Below are 23609 nucleotides of genomic sequence, written 5' to 3' on the forward strand. Positions count from 1 at the left end.
GGTAAGAAAAGGAAAGGAAAGAAAAGGAGAGGAAAGAAAAGGAAAGAAAAGAAAGGGTAGGAAAAGAAAAGGAAGAGAAAGAAGAGGAAAGAAAAAAAAAACAGAAACAGAAAGAAGAGGGTGAGAAAAGGAAAGGGAAAAAAAAGAAAGAAAAGAACAGAAAAGGAAATGACTGGAAAGAAAAAGAATGAATAGGAAAGAAAAGAACAAAAAAGAAAAGGTAAGAAAACAAAAGAGAAGGAGAGGAAAGAAAAGGAAATGGAAGAAAAGAAAAGGAGGAAAGAAAAGTACAGCCTGTTTCCTGTGTATGTTTGTCTTAAATGACTTAAAAAACACAACTGTCAAAATAAAAGCATCACACCGAATAAAAACACAACTGTCAAAATAAAAGCATCACAATGACTAAAACCACAACTGTCAAAATAAAAGCATCATAATGAATAAAACCACAACTGTCAAAATAAAAGCATCATGCAGAATTAAAAAAAAAAACAACTTTCAAAATAAAAGCATAAAAAGAATAAAAACACAACTGTCAAAATAAAAGCATCACAATGAATAAAACCACAACTGTCAAAATAAAAGCATCATAATGAATAAAAACACAACTGTCAAAATAAAAGCATCATACAGAATAAAAACACAACTGTCAAAATAAAAGCATCATAATGAATAAAAACAACTGTCAAAATAAAAGCATCATACAGAATAAAAACACAACTGTCAAAATAAAAGCATCATACAGAATAAAAACAGCTGTTACTGGTAGAACCATAAACTGCAGTAAAATCACAGACAGTTAGTTTTACTGTTTAAATTCTAATTCTCATGATAACTGTGTTTGATTAACGCACTTTTAGGGGAAAAAACCCGATGGACAGATCTGCGTTAATGTCAAATATTTGAGTAGAGTTTTAATTTATTACAATTTTAATTTTCTGTACCTAATATTTGAACCAATATTCACTTTTAAAGTCTGTGAAAAGGTTCGTTAAACATCTGTGTGTTATTTATGCAATGAAGTATACACATTTTTCAAACTGAATTTTATTTTGTTGTGTGTTTTTTTGTCCTTTTGTGTTTTTATAGTAGGTTACAGTGAAAAAATAACAGACAGATGAAATAGATGAAGTTGTGCTGAAAAAACAGATCCAAACATGGGTATAGTAAACATTTGTTTCTATAGTATATAAAGGCCAAACCAAAAGGACTGAAAAACAGACAGAATGGACTCAGACCACTAAGGGTTAATATGTGAATGTTTCTGACACAGAAGGGACAGTGGGACTGTTACTGGATTTGTATTTTTGTTTTGTTTTTTTCAAAATCCAACTTGGTTCAATTCTTTCAGTGTGTGTATTCGTACTTTTTGAACATTTTCAGCACAATTTCAACAACACCACGATAATAATGAGAACTGTGATAATTTTAGTCCCAATAACTGTGATCTGAAATGTTCATCTGGTTCCATCCCTAAAAAGTCTTAAAGGGAATTGAATCACAGACACATGTTGTAAATGTGTCCATCCAAAACTCACATATCTGTCTGCAGCTCACATTCAATCTGCTTCACATGAAAACAAAAGCACAGTGAGGCAGCGACAAAACCAAATCATACAAGAAGTCCAAAAAAATACCTCAGATATGAACAGAGACAAAAGGGAACCTGAAGAACCCCAACCCTAACCCAGGACTGAACAGGTCCCAGTCCAAGTCCAAGAACCCCAACCCTAACCCAGGACTGAACAGGTCTGAGTCCAAGAACCCCAACCCTAACCCAGGACTGAACAGGTCCCAGTCCAAGTCCAAGAACCCCAACCCTAACCCAGGACTGAACAGGTCCCAGTCCAAGTCCAAGAACCCCAACCCTAACCCAGGACTGAACAGGTCTGAGTCCAAGTCCAAGAACCCCAACCCTAACCCAGGACTGAACAGGTCCCAGTCCAAGTCCGAGAACCCCAACCCTAACCCAGGACTGAACAGGTCCCAGTCCAAGTCCGAGAACCCCAACCCTAACCCAGGACTGAACAGGTCCGAGTCCAAGTCCGAGAACCCCAACCCTAACCCAGGACTGAACAGGTCCGAGTCCAAGTCCAAGAACCCCAACCCTAACCCAGGACTGAACAGGTCCGAGTCCAAGTCCGAGAACCCCAACCCTAACCCAGGACTGAACAGGTCCGAGTCCAAGTCCGAGAACCCCAACCCTAACCCAGGACTGAACAGGTCCGAGTCCAAGTCCAAGAACCCCAACCCTAACCCAGGACTGAACAGGTCCGAGTCTAAGTCCAAGAACCCCAACCCTAACCCAGGACCGAACAGGTACGAGTCCAAGTCCAAGAAGAACCAGGAACCGCTGAAACACAAACACACTGAACATTCAGACCGGACCAGGACTCCAGGACCAGAACTGGGACTGGGACACAAACAACACACACAACTATTCTGCAGGATGGACGAGGACGTGGACGTAGACTGTGTTTGTAGACTGTGTTCGTAGACTGTGTTCGTAGACTGTGTTCGTAGACTGTGGTCGTAGTCTGTGTTCGTAGACTGTGGTCGTAGACTGTGTTCGTAGACTGTGTTCGTAGACTGTGTCGGTGTCTCTCATGGTGTGTTGCGTGCCTTCAGTCGGCTCCGCCCCCCCCTGGCCTGGAACAAACATGTGATCATCATGTGCTGCTGTCACTCATGTTCAGTCCATTCAATCAGTCAATCCAATCAGCTGATCAGGAAAATCCTGCTGACATGGGACGGATCTGAAAGTTATCTGACTGAGAACAGAAGAACCACCGAGAACGGAAGAACCACAGAGAACGGAAGAACCACCGAGAACGGAAAACTTTTGGCCGAACGTTATTGGCCTGGTAAAAAAAAATCTCTCTCTCTCTCTCTCTCTCTCTCTCTCTCTCTCTCTGTGATGTGATCCCAGTTGTCTCTAATAAATCAAACTTAAATACAGTTTTATTCATATAGTTTTCGTTATTACCTCAGTTATTACATTTGCAAAGAATTTTTTTAGCAGGACAATAAGATAATAAGTTATTCCGTTATGGGTTCAGGTCCGTTCTTATGCTCTCAGCTGTTCTTCCGTTCTCAGTGGTTCTTCTGTGGTGGTCTGGTCCACACCATGAGTCTGGTAAACCTGCACAAACATGTGTCAGATGTTGGAGGTAAACCCAGTTTGGCAGAAGCGTCCCATGTCAGTGTTGAAGTGTGTTAGTGTTGAATAAAGCTGTGAACTGACCCGACAGTAGAAGAAGAGGCAGATGGTCCCTGTGATCAGGAGGAAGTGGACCACAACCACCCTGATGATCAGATTTGTCACCAAGTCTGAAACACAACAACAACAACAACAACAACAACAACAACAACAACAACAACAACAACAACAACAACAACAAGCATCAGGTCTGGGCTCCAAATGGAAAACTGGAAAATTAACCAGAGAATGGATTACATCATGAGGATGTTTGTGCTGAGCTCAGTGGGATTCTGAGTCTGACTGAGACTGAAGGGAAATGTGTCCATATGTGACCTGGATCTGATCTGGTACACACAGTCTGAACAGCACTGATCTGAGCCACACCACTGTCATATGTGGTCCTACATCTGACCCAGACCACTGTCATATGTGGTCCTAAATCTGACCCAGACCACTGTCATATGTGGTCCTACATCTGACCCAGACCACTGTCATATGTGGTCCTAAATCTGACCCAGTCCACTGTCATATGTGGTCCTACATCTGACCCAGACCACTGTCATCAGATCACTGTCTGCATGGTCTGGTATTCCATCAGGACCTCTTTAGTCCATGTGGGTCACTTCAGGACCTCTTTAGTCCATGTGGGTCACTTCAGGGTCACATTCAGTTCAGACTCCAAACTGACAGAAGTCACATTTAATGTGAATCTGAACCAACACAAACAAATCAGATTTGACCCAAATGCATTGTGGGTGTTTTGTGTGTGTTTGTCCTGACGTTACCTCCCACAGTCAGATAGAGGGCGGGGCTCTGAGACGACGTGAAGCTGCGGTTATAAACGTCCACGTGATAAACACATGTGTAGTTCCCTCGGTGGGCGTAGCCCATGGAGGACAACAGGAAGTGGGCGGAGTGATTGACGGCCGGCAGGGTGAGGTTCAGGGGCTTCTCGGTGTCGGAGATCAGCCGGAAGGAGCCTCCCGGGTACTGCGGTCGGACGGAGCAGGTGACGGTGAAGTCGGAGAACACCAGCACCCGGAACCCCTGCCGGTAGACCTCAAAGACCCCGTCAGACAGGGAGATGTTGGGCTGAGGCAGCAGATCTGTCCACACACACAGAGACATGATTGGACCAAGCAGCACACATGAGCACAAACAAGCAGTCAGAGAATCCATCCTCCTCAGAGACACAGATGGATCTGATCCACAGGAGTTTGGGATGGGATGAACACTGACCAATGAAAACAGGAGGAATGGCTCATTTAGAGCACAGCTGACCTTCAAAGGCATTATGGGTAAAAAAGGACACACATGTGGTGCTTTTACAGTCTCACATGTCAACATTTGGTCCTTTTGTCCTAAATGAGACTAATGGGAAATCTGTTTGTGTTTTTAGCCTCATCTGGTCCAAATGAAGACGTTCATTTGGGATCTGGACGTTCCAAAGGTCAAAGGTCAATATTTGACACATTTGACCGAAAAAACAATGAACTGAGACAAAATAATCAACTGATGAAATGAACAGATTCATTCGATGGAACTTTAAACGTCAGAGTCAGAACCATCTGGTCACTGAGAATTCAGTTCAGACACAGTTTGTGTCCGTTTGTACCTGAACACACCACGTCCACAGCAGATGAGAGATTAGAGGGATCATATAGTTCAACACAGTCCCTGGGTCCAGATGTCAGCTTTACACAAGGAACTGAGACCCTCCACACAGGTCTGTGTGGAGAATCATCTGTTCTGTCGACTGAAACAGCTGATCCACAGTCCAGATACTGACACACAGCAGATCCAGACTTCAGGTCCCAGAGTTTATAGTAGTCTCCTACTGGTCTCCAGTGTCCCTGGTGTTGGATCTCCAAAGTACCAGCACAGCGGCTCGGCTGTCCCACCAACCTGACCCCACCTGGATCAGAGCAGAGACACAAAGACAGGAGTCACACAAACACACTGTCAGATGAAAGCCACGCCCCCTTGGTACCTGTAAAAGTCTGGTGTATGAAAGCCACGCCCCCTTGGTACCTGTAAAAGTCTGTCGTATGAAAGCCACGCCCCCTTGGTACCTGTAAAAGTCTGTTGTATGAAAGCCACGCCCCCTTGGTACCTGTAAAAGTCTGTCATATGAAAGCCACACCCCCTTGGTACCTGTAAAAGTCTGTCATATGAAAGCCACGCCCCCTTGGTACCTGTACAGGTGAGTCCTGCAGCTGGTCCAGGTGAGCAGGTCTTCCCAGCTGAGCTGGACCTCCTACAGTCCAGGACCACAGACTCATTTCCTTCACACTGGAGCTCACTGGTCCAGACTGGAGCCTCCCCCTCTCCATAGAGCCCCCCCTGGAGGAGCCCAGGAGCCCCACAGCCCAGCTCCCTACAGACCACCTGGGTGTCGTTCAGGTCCAAATCCTCTTCACACACGGAGGACCAGGACCAGTTGGAGCGGACCTCCAGTCTGCCTGAACACAGACTGGAACCATGGACCAGTCTGACAGAGTCTGTGGACCCACAACAACACACACACATGTTTAAAGACACAAAAGCCCCTGGACAGACGGCAGTGTGAGGGTGGACAACTGAACCCTTTCAACCCTCAGCCCAAAATGGACCGCCTGCACTTTTTTATGATCTAGGACTAGAAAAAGGACAGAAAATATGTGTGACTTTGTCCTTTTGTCCATATTTCCAGAACACTTAGAACGTTCACAATCTAGTCATTTCCAATTTACTGCATGTTCTAATTCTGCTAAAAGGCTTCTTCTGCAGCAGGGGCGCACATAGGATTTAACAACTGGGGGGACCAAGCTGTAAATATGTGTGTATGTGTGTGTGTGTGTATATATAGTTATAATCTTGACTTTTGTCCCCCACTGCCTGATCAACACTATTCATAGATGATCAAACTGTTATTTGTCTGGTATGTGTCTGCTCTGTCAATCACTAAACTTCATGCCTTTGCTGATTTCAACAGGATGAAGAATCTCATTCTCAGCAAAGAATCTTGAACTGAATTCTGACAAAAAAGCAAAGAACCTATGTACAAAAATTAGGAATCAAATAAAATTGAAGTGATTCACAATCGTGCCTTCATGTAATCGATTCTAAACATCAGAATGTGTCTGAGAACAGAAGTATACACTGACTTAAACAGCTGATTCATATCAAAAACCTTCAGCCTGACTTATGAACATCTTCAAATATTGACTATCACTGACACGTTGATTTGCAAAATGTCAAATGTTTGAGACTATGAATTAATACTGGAATTGGTTTGTGCAGTAGATGTCTGAAGGAATCCCAGATGTATGTAAAACAGTCCATACAGAGGTAAAGAATGAATGGAAATGGACTGGAAGTAGAAGAGAAATAAGTCTAAGAGACACAAATATACAATGAGAAATAACTGAACCTGATTAGATACTTAGTGTAACAGGTCTGGTACAAAGGCTGAACCCAAATGCAAGGCCAGAAGACAGACGTAAAGTTGGTGTGTTTATTGAGCACCGTCACAAAGGTTAAAGCACAACACAGAATGATTAATAAATCTGTGAAGACGCTGAGTTCGGGGCTAGACGTCTGGGCTGTGGACGGGGTCAACGGTCGGCCAGCGTGGCCGAGCCGGAATAATCCTAACGGCACCCAGACTAGGGAAAAACAGAGGGATGTCAAAAAACAGACCAGGTCATACACGGAAAAGCAATACGATAGGCAACGGGACATGAGGGACAGGCTAAACTCACGGTCAGTAATCCAGGCGATGGGTCAAACACACAGGTAATCGTTGGAGGCTGAGGTACACAGGGGTAAGGCAGGATCGGAAGTCGGATAAACAAACCAGGTCACAACAGGCGAGCAGGCAGAACAGGAACAGGCAGAATCGGTGGTCGGTAGACAAAACGGGTCACAACAGGTAGACAGACAGACAGACAGAGAGGATCCAAGAAACGCTGGTAAGTAAGTACACGAGGGAGCAAACAAACTGGCAAAGAAACAGGGGAAGACAGGGTTTAAATACACAAGAGGGCAGGAAGACAATTACACACAGGTGGAACACATCAGGGTGGAGACAGGTAATCAGACACAGGTGGAAACAATCAAGGAGGGGAAGTAAAGACACCAGACATGACACATGAGGGAAACTTAACAAAATAAAACAGAAAAGACAGACACGACAGAAAAAATCCAGACACAGTCTGGGAGCAGACATGACACTTAGCATGTTTCAGATCATGTGAGTTGGTGTCATGGCTTTAATAAGAAATAAACAAGAAATAAATGTGAACGACACAATCCACACAGTGGGATCAGTGGAATACAGATTTGTCATATTGAGGCTTAATTCAGATTTCTTGCAGATTCTGATTGCCTGTGTGGCCTATACCCAGAGCCCAGCCCAACTCTACCATTGCATTCTTAACATTGGGTTCACATTAGGCTCATTTTCACAGGCTTGAACAAACGGACTCAGACTGCACTCAATGTGGACCCAGATGGGACGTGACAGTGCACAGCATAGTTCAGAAAAAAGGAGGAATGAAAATGCCTCTGTCAACCATCTTTGGAACAATGCCCTGTGAGCGCTGTGGCTGAGGGAAAAATGACAGAAGTCTAGCCTACATGGAATGAAATGGGAAATGAAATTCACACTTTGAATGAAATAGCAGGAATTCCCTCTGTAAGTATGCACAGGTGTACTGTTTTTTTTTTCAAATAATAAACACAATTGATAAAAGCCAAACAAACGTAGCGCCTTGAAACAGACTCAGCGGGTCCTAAAAACATGTGTCCTCTGATCATTTCCCTGAACATACTGCTGCTCTGTTCACTTTGTCTGGGTGAATATCACACATCACTGCCATTGAGCCTTTTTTCACTCATGGATGTTTTCAACCAGGTTTTCAATCTGTGGAACGCACTGAAGCTGCTCTGCCTCTGCAGATATGGACACCACCGCTGGAGTCCAGATGGTGCGTTGGATTTACATATGAAGTCGGAACATGGAGCTTCGTAAACGGAACATCTGAACTTAGCCCTACCCAGTTTAAAAACTGGGACATCATGGAACATGGAATTAAAAAAAAAAGACAATTACTGAAATAAATCCAAAACCCCAATGTTTATGCTTGTAGATTTCAATGCTTTTCCGACTTCAAAACTCTGGTTTACGAGTACAACTGAACGCACTGTAGAAGCCAACAATGTAATAATGACCCAGAACGTAATAAATTTGCCATTTTTAAAATGTAATAGGCCCATAACGTAATAACTGGCCAATAACGTAATAAAAGTACTGAACCGATAACGTAATAACTTTTGGCCAATAACGTAATAACTTATTACATTATCGGTTGGTTATTACGTTATTGGCCTGGGAATAAAAAAAATATTTGAAAATGTAATAACTGAGCCAATAATGTAATAATATATTAATATCACTGTATTTAAGTTTCATTTATAAGATATAACTGTGATCAAATCTCTCTCTCTCTCTCTCTCTCTCTGCTGCTCTTTAACTTTTCAAACTATCTCTAAATGAAGTGGAATCACACATTTACAAACACAGACAATGGTATGAAATGAAATATGTCTGATATTTATGACATGGAACTCACTCTTGTAGATAGTCATTTTTTCCACTGTTAACCCTGTAAAGCCTGCACCATTAAATCATTGACAGAAAATTCACTGTTGATGATTTTTTGATTTCCCATAACTGACCACTAGATGGCACTGGTGTGAAATTGACTTCTTCAGGTGTCCAAACTTCCTTTCTTCCTTGCTAGGACACAGGTTGAAAGGTAATCGGTGATCCAGTTTCTTTGGTAAACAGTTCATTTTATGGAAATTATTGCATACACCACGTATAATCTTATTTAGTGCAAGAGGATATAACATTATTAGAGTGTATTCAAAGTTAACTGACTAGACCTAGCTAACTGTTGGCTGGTTATTAGCATTATTAACCATTACAGTTTGATCATATCAGAGGTATAAACATTTGGAAGAACCCAGTCCAGTTCTATACAGTCTACTGTCACAGTGATAAATACTCCAATTCTAATCAGAATAATGGATTAGATTTCTACAGCTCTGTTCTATGAACACATACTCAAAGTGCGTACAGAGGATCCATTCTTCATTGGCTCTCACATTCCCACTCTGGTGGTGGTAAACTCCATCTGTATCCACAGCTGCCCTGGGACAGACTGACTGACAGAATTATGACAGATAAATAATGGTTGGTTCCACAAACAGATGATTAGAAGGATCAAATCTGTCCTAATTCTAAATACTCCTACTAATAATAATGGCTGCATGTTCTAATGTTCTTCCACGTTCCCTGTGAAGAACCATGTCTGTGCACACGTGTTCTCACATTCATCTGCAGAAGGTTTTCAGTTCTCAGCAGAAAATCTGAATTTATGGACCCCACTGACCACAGAACATTTGGAAATATGACGGATGATGGAAAGTTGGAAAGCAGAGTCATGTGACCACGTTCATGGACTGGAACTGAATTCAGCTGCATGTGTTTGATGGTTCAGTCCAACTGTACAATGTGTGGACCTGGTCTGACTGGGTCTGGTTTGACCCAGCTCAGATCAAACACACCTGAATGGACTCATGGAAGAACTGGGACAGAACCAGGACCATCATCAGTAGACTTACCTGAACAGGTGAGGGACAGGGCGGAGTCAGAGAACCCAGAATCTGTTGTCACACAGTCCGTCGGTGCAGATGTAGAGAGGAGACAGGAGGGGCTGATGATCCACACAGGATCAGATGAATCAGATGGATCAGATGTTCTCCCAGAAACAGCAGATCCACAGTCCAGTCGACGACATATGACATCTGCTGCCTTCAGGGTGAAAGGGTCATAATATTCCACGTCTCTCCATTCTCCATGATGTTTGATCTGTACTTCACCGTTACAGCGACTGGCTCCTCCCACCAGTCTGACATCATCAGGATCTGATCAAATACAAGTGACAGATAAATGTGACCACCATGCATGATCCAAATCCAAGATGGCAGCACGTCTCTCTGTCTCTGTGTGTGTCTGTTTTTGAACTGAATGTTATCTGTGTAGCTTTTGGATATTACCTTCCATTTTTCTCAGAAGTTGTTGGAAGACATTGACACACAAATCTGAAGTCGAGATTGATTTTTAAATTGACTTTATGTGATCGTTCTTTGGATCGTTAAGTCGGGACCGACCTCCGCCGTACAAGGCTAACCCAGCGTGTACCTGGATAATCGCGCTATTTTCAAACCACTTAATTTCTGAATGTTGGATACGGCTGTTGTGATGTGTGTGGGATCTTACTTAACATAAGGTTCACTTTGTTGCTGGTCCTGGAGGTTTTGATCCACGCTGTGTGACCACGGGCTCTGTCTGCCCACCGGAGCAGGAGCGAGGACGCGTCGTTTTTCTCCTCCCAAATGGATCTGATCCCCTCCTGACAAGGAAAGTGCCTTCCTCCTGGGTCATTCTGCTGGTTTTAATTCACGTATCAATGCTTAAGACACGGCTGGCCCCGTCCTTAACTTGTTTTAATCAAGCACTGCTAGTACTTGTTGCTGGATTTACATGTGATGTCTGGTATCGTCACCACTCAGAGCGGGAAAGCAGAAAAACCTGGACTGGATTCGAACGCTGCTGACCTGGAATTTTCGTTCATCCGTGCTTTCAGCTACTTATGCATCAATACTTTTTTGTTGCACCGGTGTTTCGCTATGATGGGGGCGAATCGGAAATGGTGGCTGATCTTCGTTTCTCTGGGCCTGATTTTACTCACCACCAACAGGGGAAGCTGTCACCAGATTAAAAACTCCGGTCCTGCTTTCTCACTCACGGACATAGTCCACACAGGAACGTGCGCATCTGGCAGTGCGCCAAACCTCCACTGTCCACAGCTCCTGTTCTTCTCTTCTGATATTGTGGACGTATTCAGTCTGATTACTGTGATGATTTTACATGACAATTTCTGTTTCACTTCTGCTGTTCTTCATAATAATGTAGGATGGAGCAGCTATAAAGAACCCTGCAGGAACTCTTTTAAACAGAAAGCACTGATTGTCTTATTATTATTGATGTCTGGAAATGTGCAGCCAAATCCTGGCCCAGACACCACTACAGGATTTAATACCCCTGCAGATTTTGAAGAAAGAGTTGGTCTGGGTTTTTTACATCTGAACGTGCGCAGTCTTGTTGCAAAAATGGCTATGTTGCAAATCTGGGCGCACTCGACTGATACAGATGTCATTGTTTTAACAGAAACTTGGCTGAGTAAATCTGTCCCAGATACTGATGTAAACATGTATGGTTATAATGTGTTTAGGTCTGACTGCCCTAAAAGAGGTGGAGGTGTAGCAATTTACACCAAGAAAAATCTCCAAGTGAATGTACTGCTTTACAAATCGGTGTTAAAGCAGTTTGAGTTTTTAGCTTTAGAACTTGAGGTCTCCAAATCTCTGAGGATCAATGTTGGTTGTTATCGAGCGCCCTCAGCTGAAAACTGTGCCCTGCCTAATCTAGCGCAGCTTCTTTCAGAATTCAGCTCAAAGGAACTCATAGCCTGGGTGACTTTAACCTGAACTGGTTACAACCAGTGTCAGATGACTTTCGATCTCACTGCGACTCCCTGAACATCTTCCAATTAGTAGGCAGTGCAACTCGACCAAACCACAAAAATCCAGAAAAATCCTCTTTAATCGACCGCATTCTAACAAACGCTCCTCATAAATCCACAACTGCTTCAATATTTGCCAACGACATCAGTGACCACTGTGTAGTTGCAACTGTGAGAAATATAAAAACACCTAAAACCAGGCCACGCATCATCTACAAACGTGACATGAAGCACTTTTCAGAGCAAGGTTTCTCTCATGATTTATTTCTCTTTGACTGGGCCAAAATTGATCTTATAGCCGATGTTGATGTTGCCTGGAAGTGTTTCTATGATGGTTTTTATAACATTGTTAACAAGCATGCTCCATTTAGGCGGTATAGAGTTAAGGGCAGAAATAATGCATGGTTCACCCCAGACCTCTCAGATCTCCTCCACCAGCGCAACCTGGCCTGGGCTAAAGCCAGGAAAACAAATCTAAATTCAGACTGGTTAACCTTTAGGCAACTACGCAATACTTGTACTGTAAAAATCAAGAGTCAAAGCCAATTATTTCTTACCACAAACCACACAGAATCTAAATAACCCCTCAAAATTCTGGAAAACCATCAAATCCATTTCTGAAAATAGTAAAGGTTCTGAGCTACCACCATGCATTGTTAAAGACTCTGAAAAAATCTCAGACAAAGCTCAAATGCTTACCAGTTTTAATGAACATTTTATTGCCCCAGGTATTGTGACGGGCCAAGATTCAAATGCATGAGTAAAACTAAATATGGACTAGATGTTTTCACATGGGTCTGTGAATGGATTGAACATGATGGCTTTCCTTCTGAAGGTACCTTGTCTTTACAAAACGTTGCTGAAATTTAAAGAAAGTGTAAACAGAAAAGGCCTAAAAACGGTGAATGATCTAAGAGAAAAAGGTGAATGATCTGAGAAAGAAAAAAAAAAAAAAAAAAAGGCAGAACTGAGAGATTTGGAGGACCAGTTGAAGGTTTTGTGGAAGTGCATAGAAGGAGCAGAGATTAGGGACAGAAACAATGTTTGTAAACTACATTTGAAAACTTTGTCTAACGCAAACAGATTGTTCTTTGTCACACACAGGGAATCGCACCTAGTACGTCACTCTTCTGCTCCACCCCCGTTCTCCTCCTCCTTCCTCTGCTCCTCTCTATACCCCAACCTCACAGCTCTGAAGCTCCTCCCAGAAGATGACCACACCTGCCTGCGTCGACCACAGCCAATGGCACACCCACAGACCACCGGCAGCAGGAAGCCACTGTCCGTCCCCCTGAGCATGCAGCTCCTCCTCCTCCTCCTCCTCCCCCTGTTCATCAACCTCAACGGCGTCACACCAGAGCAACTGTCAACATCAGCAACAAACTCAGAGCCAAAGGAAAAAGCAGCTGGGGTGAGACTGTGACTGGTTCTAATCTGAGACAGACTGTTTGATCTGAATCCACCAGACTGTGAAGATGAAGACACCAGCGCTGGCTCAGGTCTGATGGTGGAAGTCTGTGGTGCAGATGGTCCAGTTTGGTTCATCGTCCATGGTCACCAAAGAACATCAGGGCAAAGGAGGACGAGGCCAAGATGAGGAGATGTGGACGAGACAGATACAACAGACAACAGCGTTTGGTCGCCGGTAGCAACGACCTGGAGGATACAGGCAACAAGGGTTCCAAAGCAACTAAGAGGATACAGGCAACAAGGGTTCCAAAGCAACTAAGAGGATACAGGCAACAAGGGTTCCAAAGCAACTAAGAGGATACAGGCAACAAGGGTTCCAAAGCAACTAAGAGGATACAGGCAACGACGGTTCCAAAGCAACTAAGAGGATACAGGCAACAAGGGTTCCAAAGCAACTAAGAGGATACAGGCAACAAGGGTTCCAAAGCAACTAAGAGGATACAGGCAACAAGGGTTCCAAAGCAACTAAGAGGATACAGGCAACAAGGGTTCCAAAGCAACTAAGAGGATACAGGCAACGACGGTTCCAAAGCAACTAAGAGGATACAGGCAACAAGGGTTCCAAAGCAACTAAGAGGATACAGGCAACAAGGGTTCCAAAGCAACTAAGAGGATACAGGCAACGACGGTTCCAAAGCAACTAAGAGGATACAGGCAACAAGGGTTCCAAAGCAACTAAGAGGATACAGGCAACAAAGGTTCCAAAGCAACTAAGAGGATACAGGCAACGACGGTTCCAAAGCAACTAAGAGGATACAGGCAACAAGGGTTCCAAAGCAACTAAGAGGATACAGGCAACAAGGGTTCCAAAGCAACTAAGAGGATACAGGCAACAAGGGTTCCAAAGCAACTAAGAGGATACAGGCAACGACGGTTCCAAAGCAACTAAGAGGATACAGGCAACAAGGGTTCCAAAGCAACTAAGAGGATACAGGCAACAAGGGTTCCAAAGTAACTAGGCTGTGAGACACCTACACCTGCACCTCTCCCTCTCTCTCTCCCTCTCTCTCTCCCTCTCTCTCTCCCTCTCTCTCTCTCTCTCTCCCCCCCCCCCCCCTCTCTCTCCTCTCCTCCCCCTCTCCCCCTCTCTCTCCTCTCCTCCCCCTCCCCTGCAGTAGAAGTCATACACATGCTCACTAACCCACATTCTTCATCTGCACATCAGCTGTCTATACTGACGTCACACACCTACGCCACGCACACACTCACATGTTTTAAACAGTTATCAATGATATCTTTAGGGGGTTTTTTGGTAAACAACTTCTTGGTAGATTTAGAAACTACAAGTTTAGTTATATTGGGAACAGGGGTTTTACTTTGACGAACATTATCTGACAAACCCATCCTTTCTACAGTATCCAGTGGTGAACCAGTCCAAATGTATTTCACCAAAACAATGTTGTGCTCACTGTCAGACATTTTTTTTACACATTGATTTTTGTTTTCAACGGCATGCCACCCTTAATAATAATAATAATAATAATAATAATAATAATAATAATAATAATAAAAAAAGAAAAGTCTCCTGGCCAGAGACCTTATGGTTCCATTGCACCTCTCATGTTTCAACAACAGTTCAACCACCCTCAGTTCACCCACTGTTCCCAGAATCCACTCCTCACATGTGTGTTGTGCGTCCTCGTTCACAGAGTTAATAGGACTTCGGTCCCACAGCGTCCTCAGCCTTTTGGATCACTGACTGGCAGCCCTCACCATCAGTTTCTATTGTTCCTTTATATTTGTGCCAGGAAAAAAACACAACAAAAAACCCAAAAAAAACAGGTTTCATTCAGTATGGTACACATTAATAGATCCATGCCATCCTTGGTGGTCATTCTGCATACTAGTGAATCCAGTACATAGGTACCATGTATGTCTGATTAAACATTAATAGTTGCCCTCCAAACCCTACTGCCCCTAAAATCTGATTATCCCCTAAAATGTTTTATCTTCTCAGACAGGAAACCATGGATGGTATTAAACTGTATGTTCACTCATTTTTCCTAGGAGGGAAATTGCAGACAGTGGTGCCCTTGAGTGAAAACTGTTGTTTTTTCAGAGCTCTGTTGTGTTGTGTCATGTCTGTGATGTGTGTTTATACATGTTTGTGTTGTATGTTTGTGTCTTTAGTGTTCTTGTTGTGTGTGTATGGTACTAGTACAAGAGTTTGTGTGGATTCTGGTGCTGGTTCAGACTGGAGGTGATATTCAGAGTGTCCAGGCTGATGCTTATGGTTTTGATCTGACTGTAGGAATAGTGCTTTGGGTGTAATTTATATTTAATAGAGCACCTATAAACTAAAGGACACAGTATAGGAAAGCATGTGAATCTGAATTTTGTTGTGGCAGTGTACAGGTGCTGATGGGCCTAATTGTTTATAGGAGTGTATTTTCTTCACATTTTCTTACTTAACGTTTGTGTTGTATGACTGTGACACCTGCTGAGATGTGACTACTTGTGTTTTGGGTATAACGCTACAATGACATGATGAACTTCCTCTACAGATCCTGTGTCTTTCAGAAGAGGCAAGGGCCGCGAAGGACGCCTCTCACTCCTCCTCTCTCTTCCTCTCACTCCTCTTCTCTCTTCCTCTCTCTCCTCCTCTCTCTTCCTCTCACTCCTCCTCTCTCTTCCTCTCACTCCTCTTCTCTCTTCCTCTCTCTCCTCCTCTCTCTTCCTCTCACTCCTCCTCTCTCTTCCTCTCACTCCTCTTCTCTCTTCCTCTCTCTCCTCCTCTCTCCTCCTCTCTCTTCCTCTCACTCCTCTCTCTTCCTCTCTCTCCTCCTCTCTCTTCCTCTCTCTCCTCCTCTCTCTTCCTTTCACTCCTCCTCTCTCCTCCTCTCTCCTCCTCTCTCTTCCTCTCACTCCTCTCTCTTCCTCTCACTCCTCTCTCTTCCTCTCACTCCTCCTCTCTCTTCCTCTCTCTCCTCCTCTCTCTTCCTCTCACTCCTCTTCTCTCTTCCTCTCTCTCCTCCTCTCTCTTCCTCTCACTCCTCTTCTCTCTTCCTCTCTCTCCTCCTCTCTCTTCCTCTCACTCCTCTCTCTTCCTCTCTCTCCTCCTCTCTCTTCCTTTCACTCCTCCTCTCTCCTCCTCTCTCTTCCTCTCACTCCTCCTCTCTCTTCCTCTCACTCCTCTCTCTTCCTCCTCTCTCTTCCTCTCTCTCCTCCTCTCTCTTCCTCTCTCTCACTCCTCTCTCTTCCTCTCTCTCCTCCTCTCTCTTCCTCTCACTCCTCCTCTCTCTTCCTCTCACTCCTCTCTCTCCTCCTCTCTCTTCCTCTCACTCCTCCTCTCTCTTCCTCTCACTCCTCCTCTCTCTTCCTCTCTCTCCTCCTCTCTCTTCCTCTCTCTTCCTCTCACTCCTCCTCTCTCTTCCTCTCACTCCTCCTCTCTCTTCCTCTCTCTCCTCCTCTCTCTTCCTCTCTCTTCCTCTCTCTCCTCCTCTCTCTTCCTTTCACTCCTCTCTCCTCCTCTCTCTTCCTCTCACTCCTCCTCTCTCTTCCTCTCTCTCCTCCTCTCCCTTCTTCTCAGTCTCCCTCTCATACACACTCCACTCACACACTGCTCACAGCTCCTCCTCTCTTAACTCTCTCTCGTTTCTCCACATGTTCTTTTTCCTCCTAACAGCTCAGCCTGAACAGCTGTTGGTGACATTGACCCTTGGGTGTGTCCCAGTGTCAAAGTGGGGACCTAAAGCACTAAACCCACACTGGTGCTCTGTAGGGTCTGTGCATGTGAACCTGTGACAGACAGTCTCAGCCCCTTTCACATTCTGTTTGACTCATCTCCTCATGTGAGATTCTGCTCTGAATCTCCAAACCCTTTCCTCCTTCTCATCTGGAACATGATCTGCTCTCTTGTTGTGCTGCTTTCTCTCCCATCCTCAAACACATTTGTCTACAGGTAGCTGTGGTCCTGTCCATTCCAGCCTCAGGTCCACTTCACAGCCTTCAACCAGGTGACTTCATGCTGGTCACAGACTTCAGAAGGCCCAACAAGCCACCAGGGTTCACCTCAGTCACTGCAGAAAGCTCATCTGTGCATCAGCCGCCTAAAAGGTTCATGACCCACGTCCACACCCAACCAGGTAGACCAGGACCAGAAGTGGCTGACATCAGTGGTAAAACCAAAACCACCTACAAACAGATGGTGAATTCAAACGCTCTGTTCCACCTCTGAAGCTGATGACATTCCTACCCCTGAACCAGATCAAGAACGTCCTCTTACTTTCTGCTTTCATACATACAGCTAAAACAACCCTGAGTGCAAGCCCAGCGCTGCTCATGGGTCACATGGTTCACATCACACAACCAGTGCACAGTCCATGTTTAGGCCTGTGTTCATGAACTCTGACAGACAGTTCACAGACATCACTCCTTCTACGTCCTCACCTGAAGAAAGGGCCTGGACTCAGCTGACACCAACCAACCATCTCAAGCAGCGTCCCTGACAGTACTCATCATTTTCTTGTCTCTCCTTGTTGTTGTTGTAAAAGTTATCCTTGTATTCTGTCAGGTTCAACCTAAATATTAAGTGTTAATTATGATCTAGACCTAGACCACGGCCCCCGTTCAGGGGACCTGGATTCAGTGACCTCAGAGCATCCTGTGGTGCCTTGTTCTCCTGTCTGTTTTCAGAGTCCTTCCATCTTTCTTGTGCCCTTACTCCTCCTTCTGAAAATGCCACTACAGTAGTGAAGACAACACATAGGAAGCCACAGTCACAGAACTGGCTCAGTCTTCCTCAACACAGGTCATCTGTCACTAACTCCTGTTGGAAAAAGGCTTTCCTCTACTAAAGTTCACCTTCTCACATTTATTTAACAAAGTACAAAAAATAGAGAATAAAATCCATCTGAACTTAAGCACACAGTCCAAACAGCCAGAAAAACTGTGAGCTCCTCTGGGCTCTAATGTCACAGACCCCCCAGGCTCGTAGCACCCCCCAGCTCACCTGAGCATCTTAAAGCTACAAGGTCTGATATTTAGCCTTAGAAACTGGTCTGTACATTGACATGAAGTAACTAAAATGCCATGAGCATGCAAATTATAAAGCACATATTATATTACAATCATTTAACACCTTTTTAAATGCAATTCAATTATGAACGTTCTAATCACTAATTAATAACAGAACTGAACTGAAAAATGAAAATCTGTGAAAATCTTTCTATTACAACACTGTAACTCTGAAACCTTTGCTCTGAACACACAATGAGATCTACAAAGGAAATAAAAAACAAAGGTATTACTTTAACATTCTATCCCTTTGACACTTAACATATTCCAATAACATTTGATCTGAAGTCTGAAAATGAGTTAACTTTACTATTCAAATAAAGTTATGAAATGAGCCTTTTTAACCATTTTTAACAGTGACAATCTCCAGTACAGTGCTAGAATATGAGGCCTAGAACAGAACTCCCACAAAAATGTGCAAATTGTTCATAAACTACAGGTTTGAAAGTTTTCGCTGACATTCAAATTTACTGCAGTTATTGCAAAAGAAATCTTACAGCTTTTGACAATGTTGCTAACCTGCACATACAGGCCTACTAAAGACAAACTCTGCAGACTTCTCAAAGTAAATTCTAAAGTGACTCAGTGTTGCACACAAATAACAAACACTGACAGTCCTTGTGCTTTTTCAACTCTAGGTGCAGTGGGTAAAAGCAGAACTGGCTCTTACTTATATTTATTACAGTGATTAAATACATTTTCTTTCCTTTAATGGGAACACTTATTGCACAACAATTTGAATTCTTACAGTTTGTTGAACAAATATTCAATTCATTATTCAAACTTCAAAACATATTGCAGCAACAATGTAATTAGTTTTCCCCCTTTCCTCATACAGCCCCAGACAACAACCAGTGATCAAAAGCATCTACTACTCTAAACTATTTGACACCTGCTGATCCACTGATCCTATCAATAATAAAATACAGTTCTTCATCTGTACATGATCATCAGATATCAGACCATATTTGGGTGTTCGGATACTCCGTGGTTACCGTGGAAACATTTTCATCTTCAGCAGCATTGGGTCACCAGCGGTGCCCATTGAGTTGGGTCAATGACAGTAGATGGGAACACCGGGTTTATGTTCAGTTGTTTATGGTTTTTTTCTCTTCAGTTTTCTCTGTTTAGATACAATAACCTTTGAATTTACTATGGATATTCATGAAGATTTAAATTAAAAATAGGAAAATACATGATTTATGGTGAAGATGCACAATATAGAGGATACTATTACAGTTAAAGCTGCTACATCACTTGAGAAAAGTTGAATGGAGAGAAACATTTATTTGGGAACTGGGGCAATAATCCTACTGGGTCTGTATGGGTTAAACAAAAGTGCATTTTCAGATTAACAGTTACAGAGTCTGACAAAGTTTAAACACACAATAAATAAATACTCAAGAGTTATGTAACTTTACTTTATACTAGAATGTATAATGTCGCTAGACCTGTCGATAGACATATTAATTTTGATTATTTATGTTATTTGTCTGTTAATCCTTCCAGCCCTAATTATTTTTTTGATATACAGAACTTCAAGTCATTCCTTTGAACTAGATCAGACTACACTTGTCAAGATCTGTTTGTTTTTTAATGGCGGTCACAAAGGTCTAGTTGAGCTCACCGATTATAATAATTTGGTTTCCAACTCGGTTCAAAACACAAGAGATTAGTTTAAGATGTGGCTATATTTCTTCGTCCAGAAGCAACCAGTATAAACGTCTCTTTACTTCCTACCGTCTTCAAAATGAAAGCGTCTTTTAAAATAAAAGCACCCATTTTTATAATTTAACCTAATGAAACAAAATCAAAACAAACTGAACACACATTATATTTCAGATCCTTTCCGGTGAACCTCACCGACTCCAAACTCATGTTGCACTTCGGTCCCGTTGGAGATTTAGTTTACCTTTAGGTCCCTTTTCCTGTCCATATGTACAATGACCTCTGTTGAATTGGGCACCCCACACAAACACAGAAAGTGCACAGAAGTGTTTGCAGATACTGTCTGTTTCAGATATTCCTGAAACAACTTCTTTTTTTTTTTTTCCCAGATGATGAGCCTGTTTCTCTTGGTACTTGGTAAACCTGTTCACATGTACATATGAATATCTCTCTGTTTTCTATACATTTGCTTGATGATTACTTCAGAGTCTGTCCTCTGGGAAAACAAAGCATTCCTCTGGGATGGTTTAGGAAATCTCTACTTAAACCTTGTCGGGGGTGTAGGGATGGATGTGTGTGATTGGTCTTTTTGTTATGGTTTATTCTTAGTGATCAATGAATGATCAAAAGGGGGGAGTATGTAATGGAAATATTACTTATATCCATATATATTCATATATATTTCATATATCAAATAGGCTTCTAACTCTATTTCAGATATATTCATGTCACTGTGTATTCAGAGCAGTTTGGACCTCTGTGTGTTGTGTCCACAGTAGAAGGCCAAACCAACATTTCTCACAGGGGTCTGATCTCTCAGTTCCTGACACTAACCAAAACACTTTCCACACATCATCATTTTCTCATGGCAGACAGAAGACTACAGGGTGATTTGTATTTTTGGGTTCAGACCGTCTCAGCCTTTGTCTGAGGGGGATCTCTTTCTATGGAGCTCCAAATAAAGGGATTTCTTTGACACTGAACGTTTGATCTTATCCTTCATTATTATAGACGAATTAGTACAGTAATATTTTTTCCATAACAATTTTATTGCCCCACCCTTGACCCATATTTTTAACTTATCCTTGGCCACTGACACAATACCCTCCATCTGGAAGTCTGCCCTAGTTACACCTTTGCTCAAAGGGGGAGACCCCACGATTTTAAACAATTACAGGCCCATCTCCAAGCTCTGCGCCCTGGCCAAAGTTCTGGAGTCTCTGGTTTGTGATCAGCTGAAGGATTTTTTAAATGAGAATAGTATTTTATCTGACTTTCAATCTGGTTTTAGAAAAAGACACAGCACAGTTACAGCAGCACTTAATGTTTTTAATGATTTTATAGATTTTACTGATAACAGACAGCACTGTGCAGCCCTTTTTATTGATTTGTCAAAAGCTTTTGACACTGTGGATCACCATATTCTTTTACATAGATTATTTAAATCAGGAATATCGGAGCACGCAGTTGGCTGGTTTAAAAATGACCTGACAGACAGGAAGCAGAGTGTGCAGGTAGACGGCTGTACTTCCAGTTTACTCGCCTTGACAAAAGGTGTGCCACAAGGGTCAGTCCTGGGGCCACTTTTATTCATAATTTACATTAATAACATCAATCACAATATATCAAACGCAAAATTTCATTTTTATGCTGACGATACAGTCATGTACACTTCTGCTTCCACTCCTGTCCAAGCCCTTACCCAGCTACAACTTGCTTTTAATACTGTCCAACAAAATTTTCAAGACTTAAGACTGGTTCTAAATGCATATAAAACAAAAGTCATGCTGTTTTCAAACTCAAGGTCCAAACTGTCAAACCTGCCTTCACTGATCACTACCCAGGGAACACAGATAGAACTCGTCCCGACCTATAAATATTTAGGCATTTTAATGGACAGCTCCCTTTCTTTCTCTGCGCACATTCAGCAGCTTGTTAGAAAACTAAAACTAAAACTTGGCTTCTTCTTTCGAATTAAATCATGTCTGTCTTTCGAATCAAGAAGGAGACTGGTTTCAGCTCCAGTTCTGTCTGTGTTGGACTATGGTGATGTCTTGTACATGCACGCCTCCACCCATAGTTTACGGTCACTGGACAGTGTGTCTCATGGAGCTCTGAGGTTCATCAGCAATTCTAAATCTCTTACCCATCATTGTCTGCTTTATGATCGTGTAGGATGGTTTTCTTTGTCGGCTCGCAGACTGAGTCACTGGCATATTTTAATTTACAAGACTATTTTAGGTCTGCTCCCATCCTACCTTCAGACCTACATCAGTCGGAGAACCACAGACTCTTATAATCTGCGTTCTCAGGATCTTTTCTTGTTGTCTGTTCCCAAAGTTAGAACTGAACAGGGGAAAAAGGCCTTCAGGTTTGCGGCCCCATTCACCTGGAATGAACGACAAAAAGACCTGAAACTGAAGGATCTGGTTTCGTTGGACACTTTTAAGAGGATGCTGTGTGATTTAGAGAGGGAGACATCTGGCTGCAGATGTTTTACCTGACGCACTTTTGTTTACATTTCATGAGCACTTTTTGAATTGACTTTGGAAGGTTTGACTTGTCTGTGTGCTTTTTATGTATTTGTTTTATGTATGGAAGTCTGTCTGTAACTATTTAATGTACTGCTGCCCGTCTGGGCCAGGACACTCTTGAAAAAGAGATTCTTAACCTCAATGAGGTTTTCCTGGTTAAATAAAGGTAAAATAAAAAAAAATAAATAAAAAAAAAATAAAAATGAGCTCAAAGTGAGTGAACTGATGTCAGCTGGTGTCAGTCAAAGCTCCGCCCACCTGTGCAGGTAAGGTCCACAGCTGTTCCAGATGAGCAGGTCTGTGCCCCTGAGCTTCCACAGTCCAGCAGAGCAGACTCATGGCCTTCACAGGTGAACGTCTGCACCACAGGAGCCTCCGCTGCTCTAGAGAGCGCCCCCTGGAGGAGCCCAGGAGCCCCACAGCCCAGCTCCCTACAGACCACCTGGGCACCACGAAGGTCCAAGTGTCCCTCACACACTGAGGACCAGGACTCGGACTGGTTAGACCGGACCTCCAGTCTGCCTGAACACACACTGGACCCATGGACCAGTCTGACAGAGTCTGTGGACACAGATGGAAGAAGACTGGAATAAGACTAGAGTCTGAAGTGGACTCTAAGGGACTGTAGTGGACTGGAGGAGACCAGGGTCTGGGGCTTGGACTATATAGTGGATTTGACTGGACTGTAGTGGACTGGAGTAGACCAGGGTCTGGGGCTTGGACTATATAGTGGATTTGACTGGAGTGTAGTGGATTGGAGTAGACCAGGGTCTGGGGCTTGGACTATATAGTGGATTTGACTGGACTGTAGTGGATTGGAGTAGACCAGGGTCTGGGGCATGGACTATATAGTGGATCTGACTGGACTGTAGTGGACTGGAGTAGACCAGGGTCTGGGGCTTGGACTATATAGTGGATTTGACTGGACTGTAGTGGACTGGAGTAGACCAGGGTCTGGGGCTTGGACTATATAGTGGATCTGACTGGACTGTAGTGGACTCACATTCATATGTGTTGGTGTTTGTTTCTTGTGTGTGTGACATGATGTTCATCAGCTGTTTGTTTGTGGACGTGGATATTATT

At 43.2% G+C, this 23609-nt stretch overlaps 1 protein-coding gene and 1 long non-coding RNA gene across 2 annotated transcripts; both read right to left on the reverse strand.

The window, feature by feature from the left end:
• Nucleotides 1-2299: 2299 nt before the first annotated feature.
• Nucleotides 2300-6396, reverse strand: LOC115433196 (scavenger receptor cysteine-rich type 1 protein M130-like). Its single transcript, XM_030154480.1, has 6 exons — nt 6387-6396; nt 5398-5445; nt 4818-5117; nt 3988-4308; nt 3245-3330; nt 2300-2649 (listed from the first exon to the last, which is right to left on the reverse strand). The coding sequence occupies exons 1-6, from the start codon at nt 6394-6396 to the stop codon at nt 2605-2607; spliced, it is 810 nt and encodes a 269-aa protein (XP_030010340.1). The 3' UTR covers nt 2300-2604.
• A 244-nt stretch (nt 6397-6640) lies between these two features.
• Nucleotides 6641-22821, reverse strand: LOC115432504 (uncharacterized). Its single transcript, XR_003937218.1, has 4 exons — nt 22785-22821; nt 9875-10177; nt 6946-6993; nt 6641-6849 (listed from the first exon to the last, which is right to left on the reverse strand). It is a non-coding gene; the product is annotated as an uncharacterized LOC115432504 (long non-coding RNA).
• Nucleotides 22822-23609: the final 788 nt, after the last annotated feature.

This window comes from Sphaeramia orbicularis, chromosome 14 (genome assembly GCF_902148855.1).
Source record: "Sphaeramia orbicularis chromosome 14, fSphaOr1.1, whole genome shotgun sequence".
Classification (NCBI taxonomy): Eukaryota; Metazoa; Chordata; class Actinopteri; order Kurtiformes; family Apogonidae; genus Sphaeramia; species Sphaeramia orbicularis.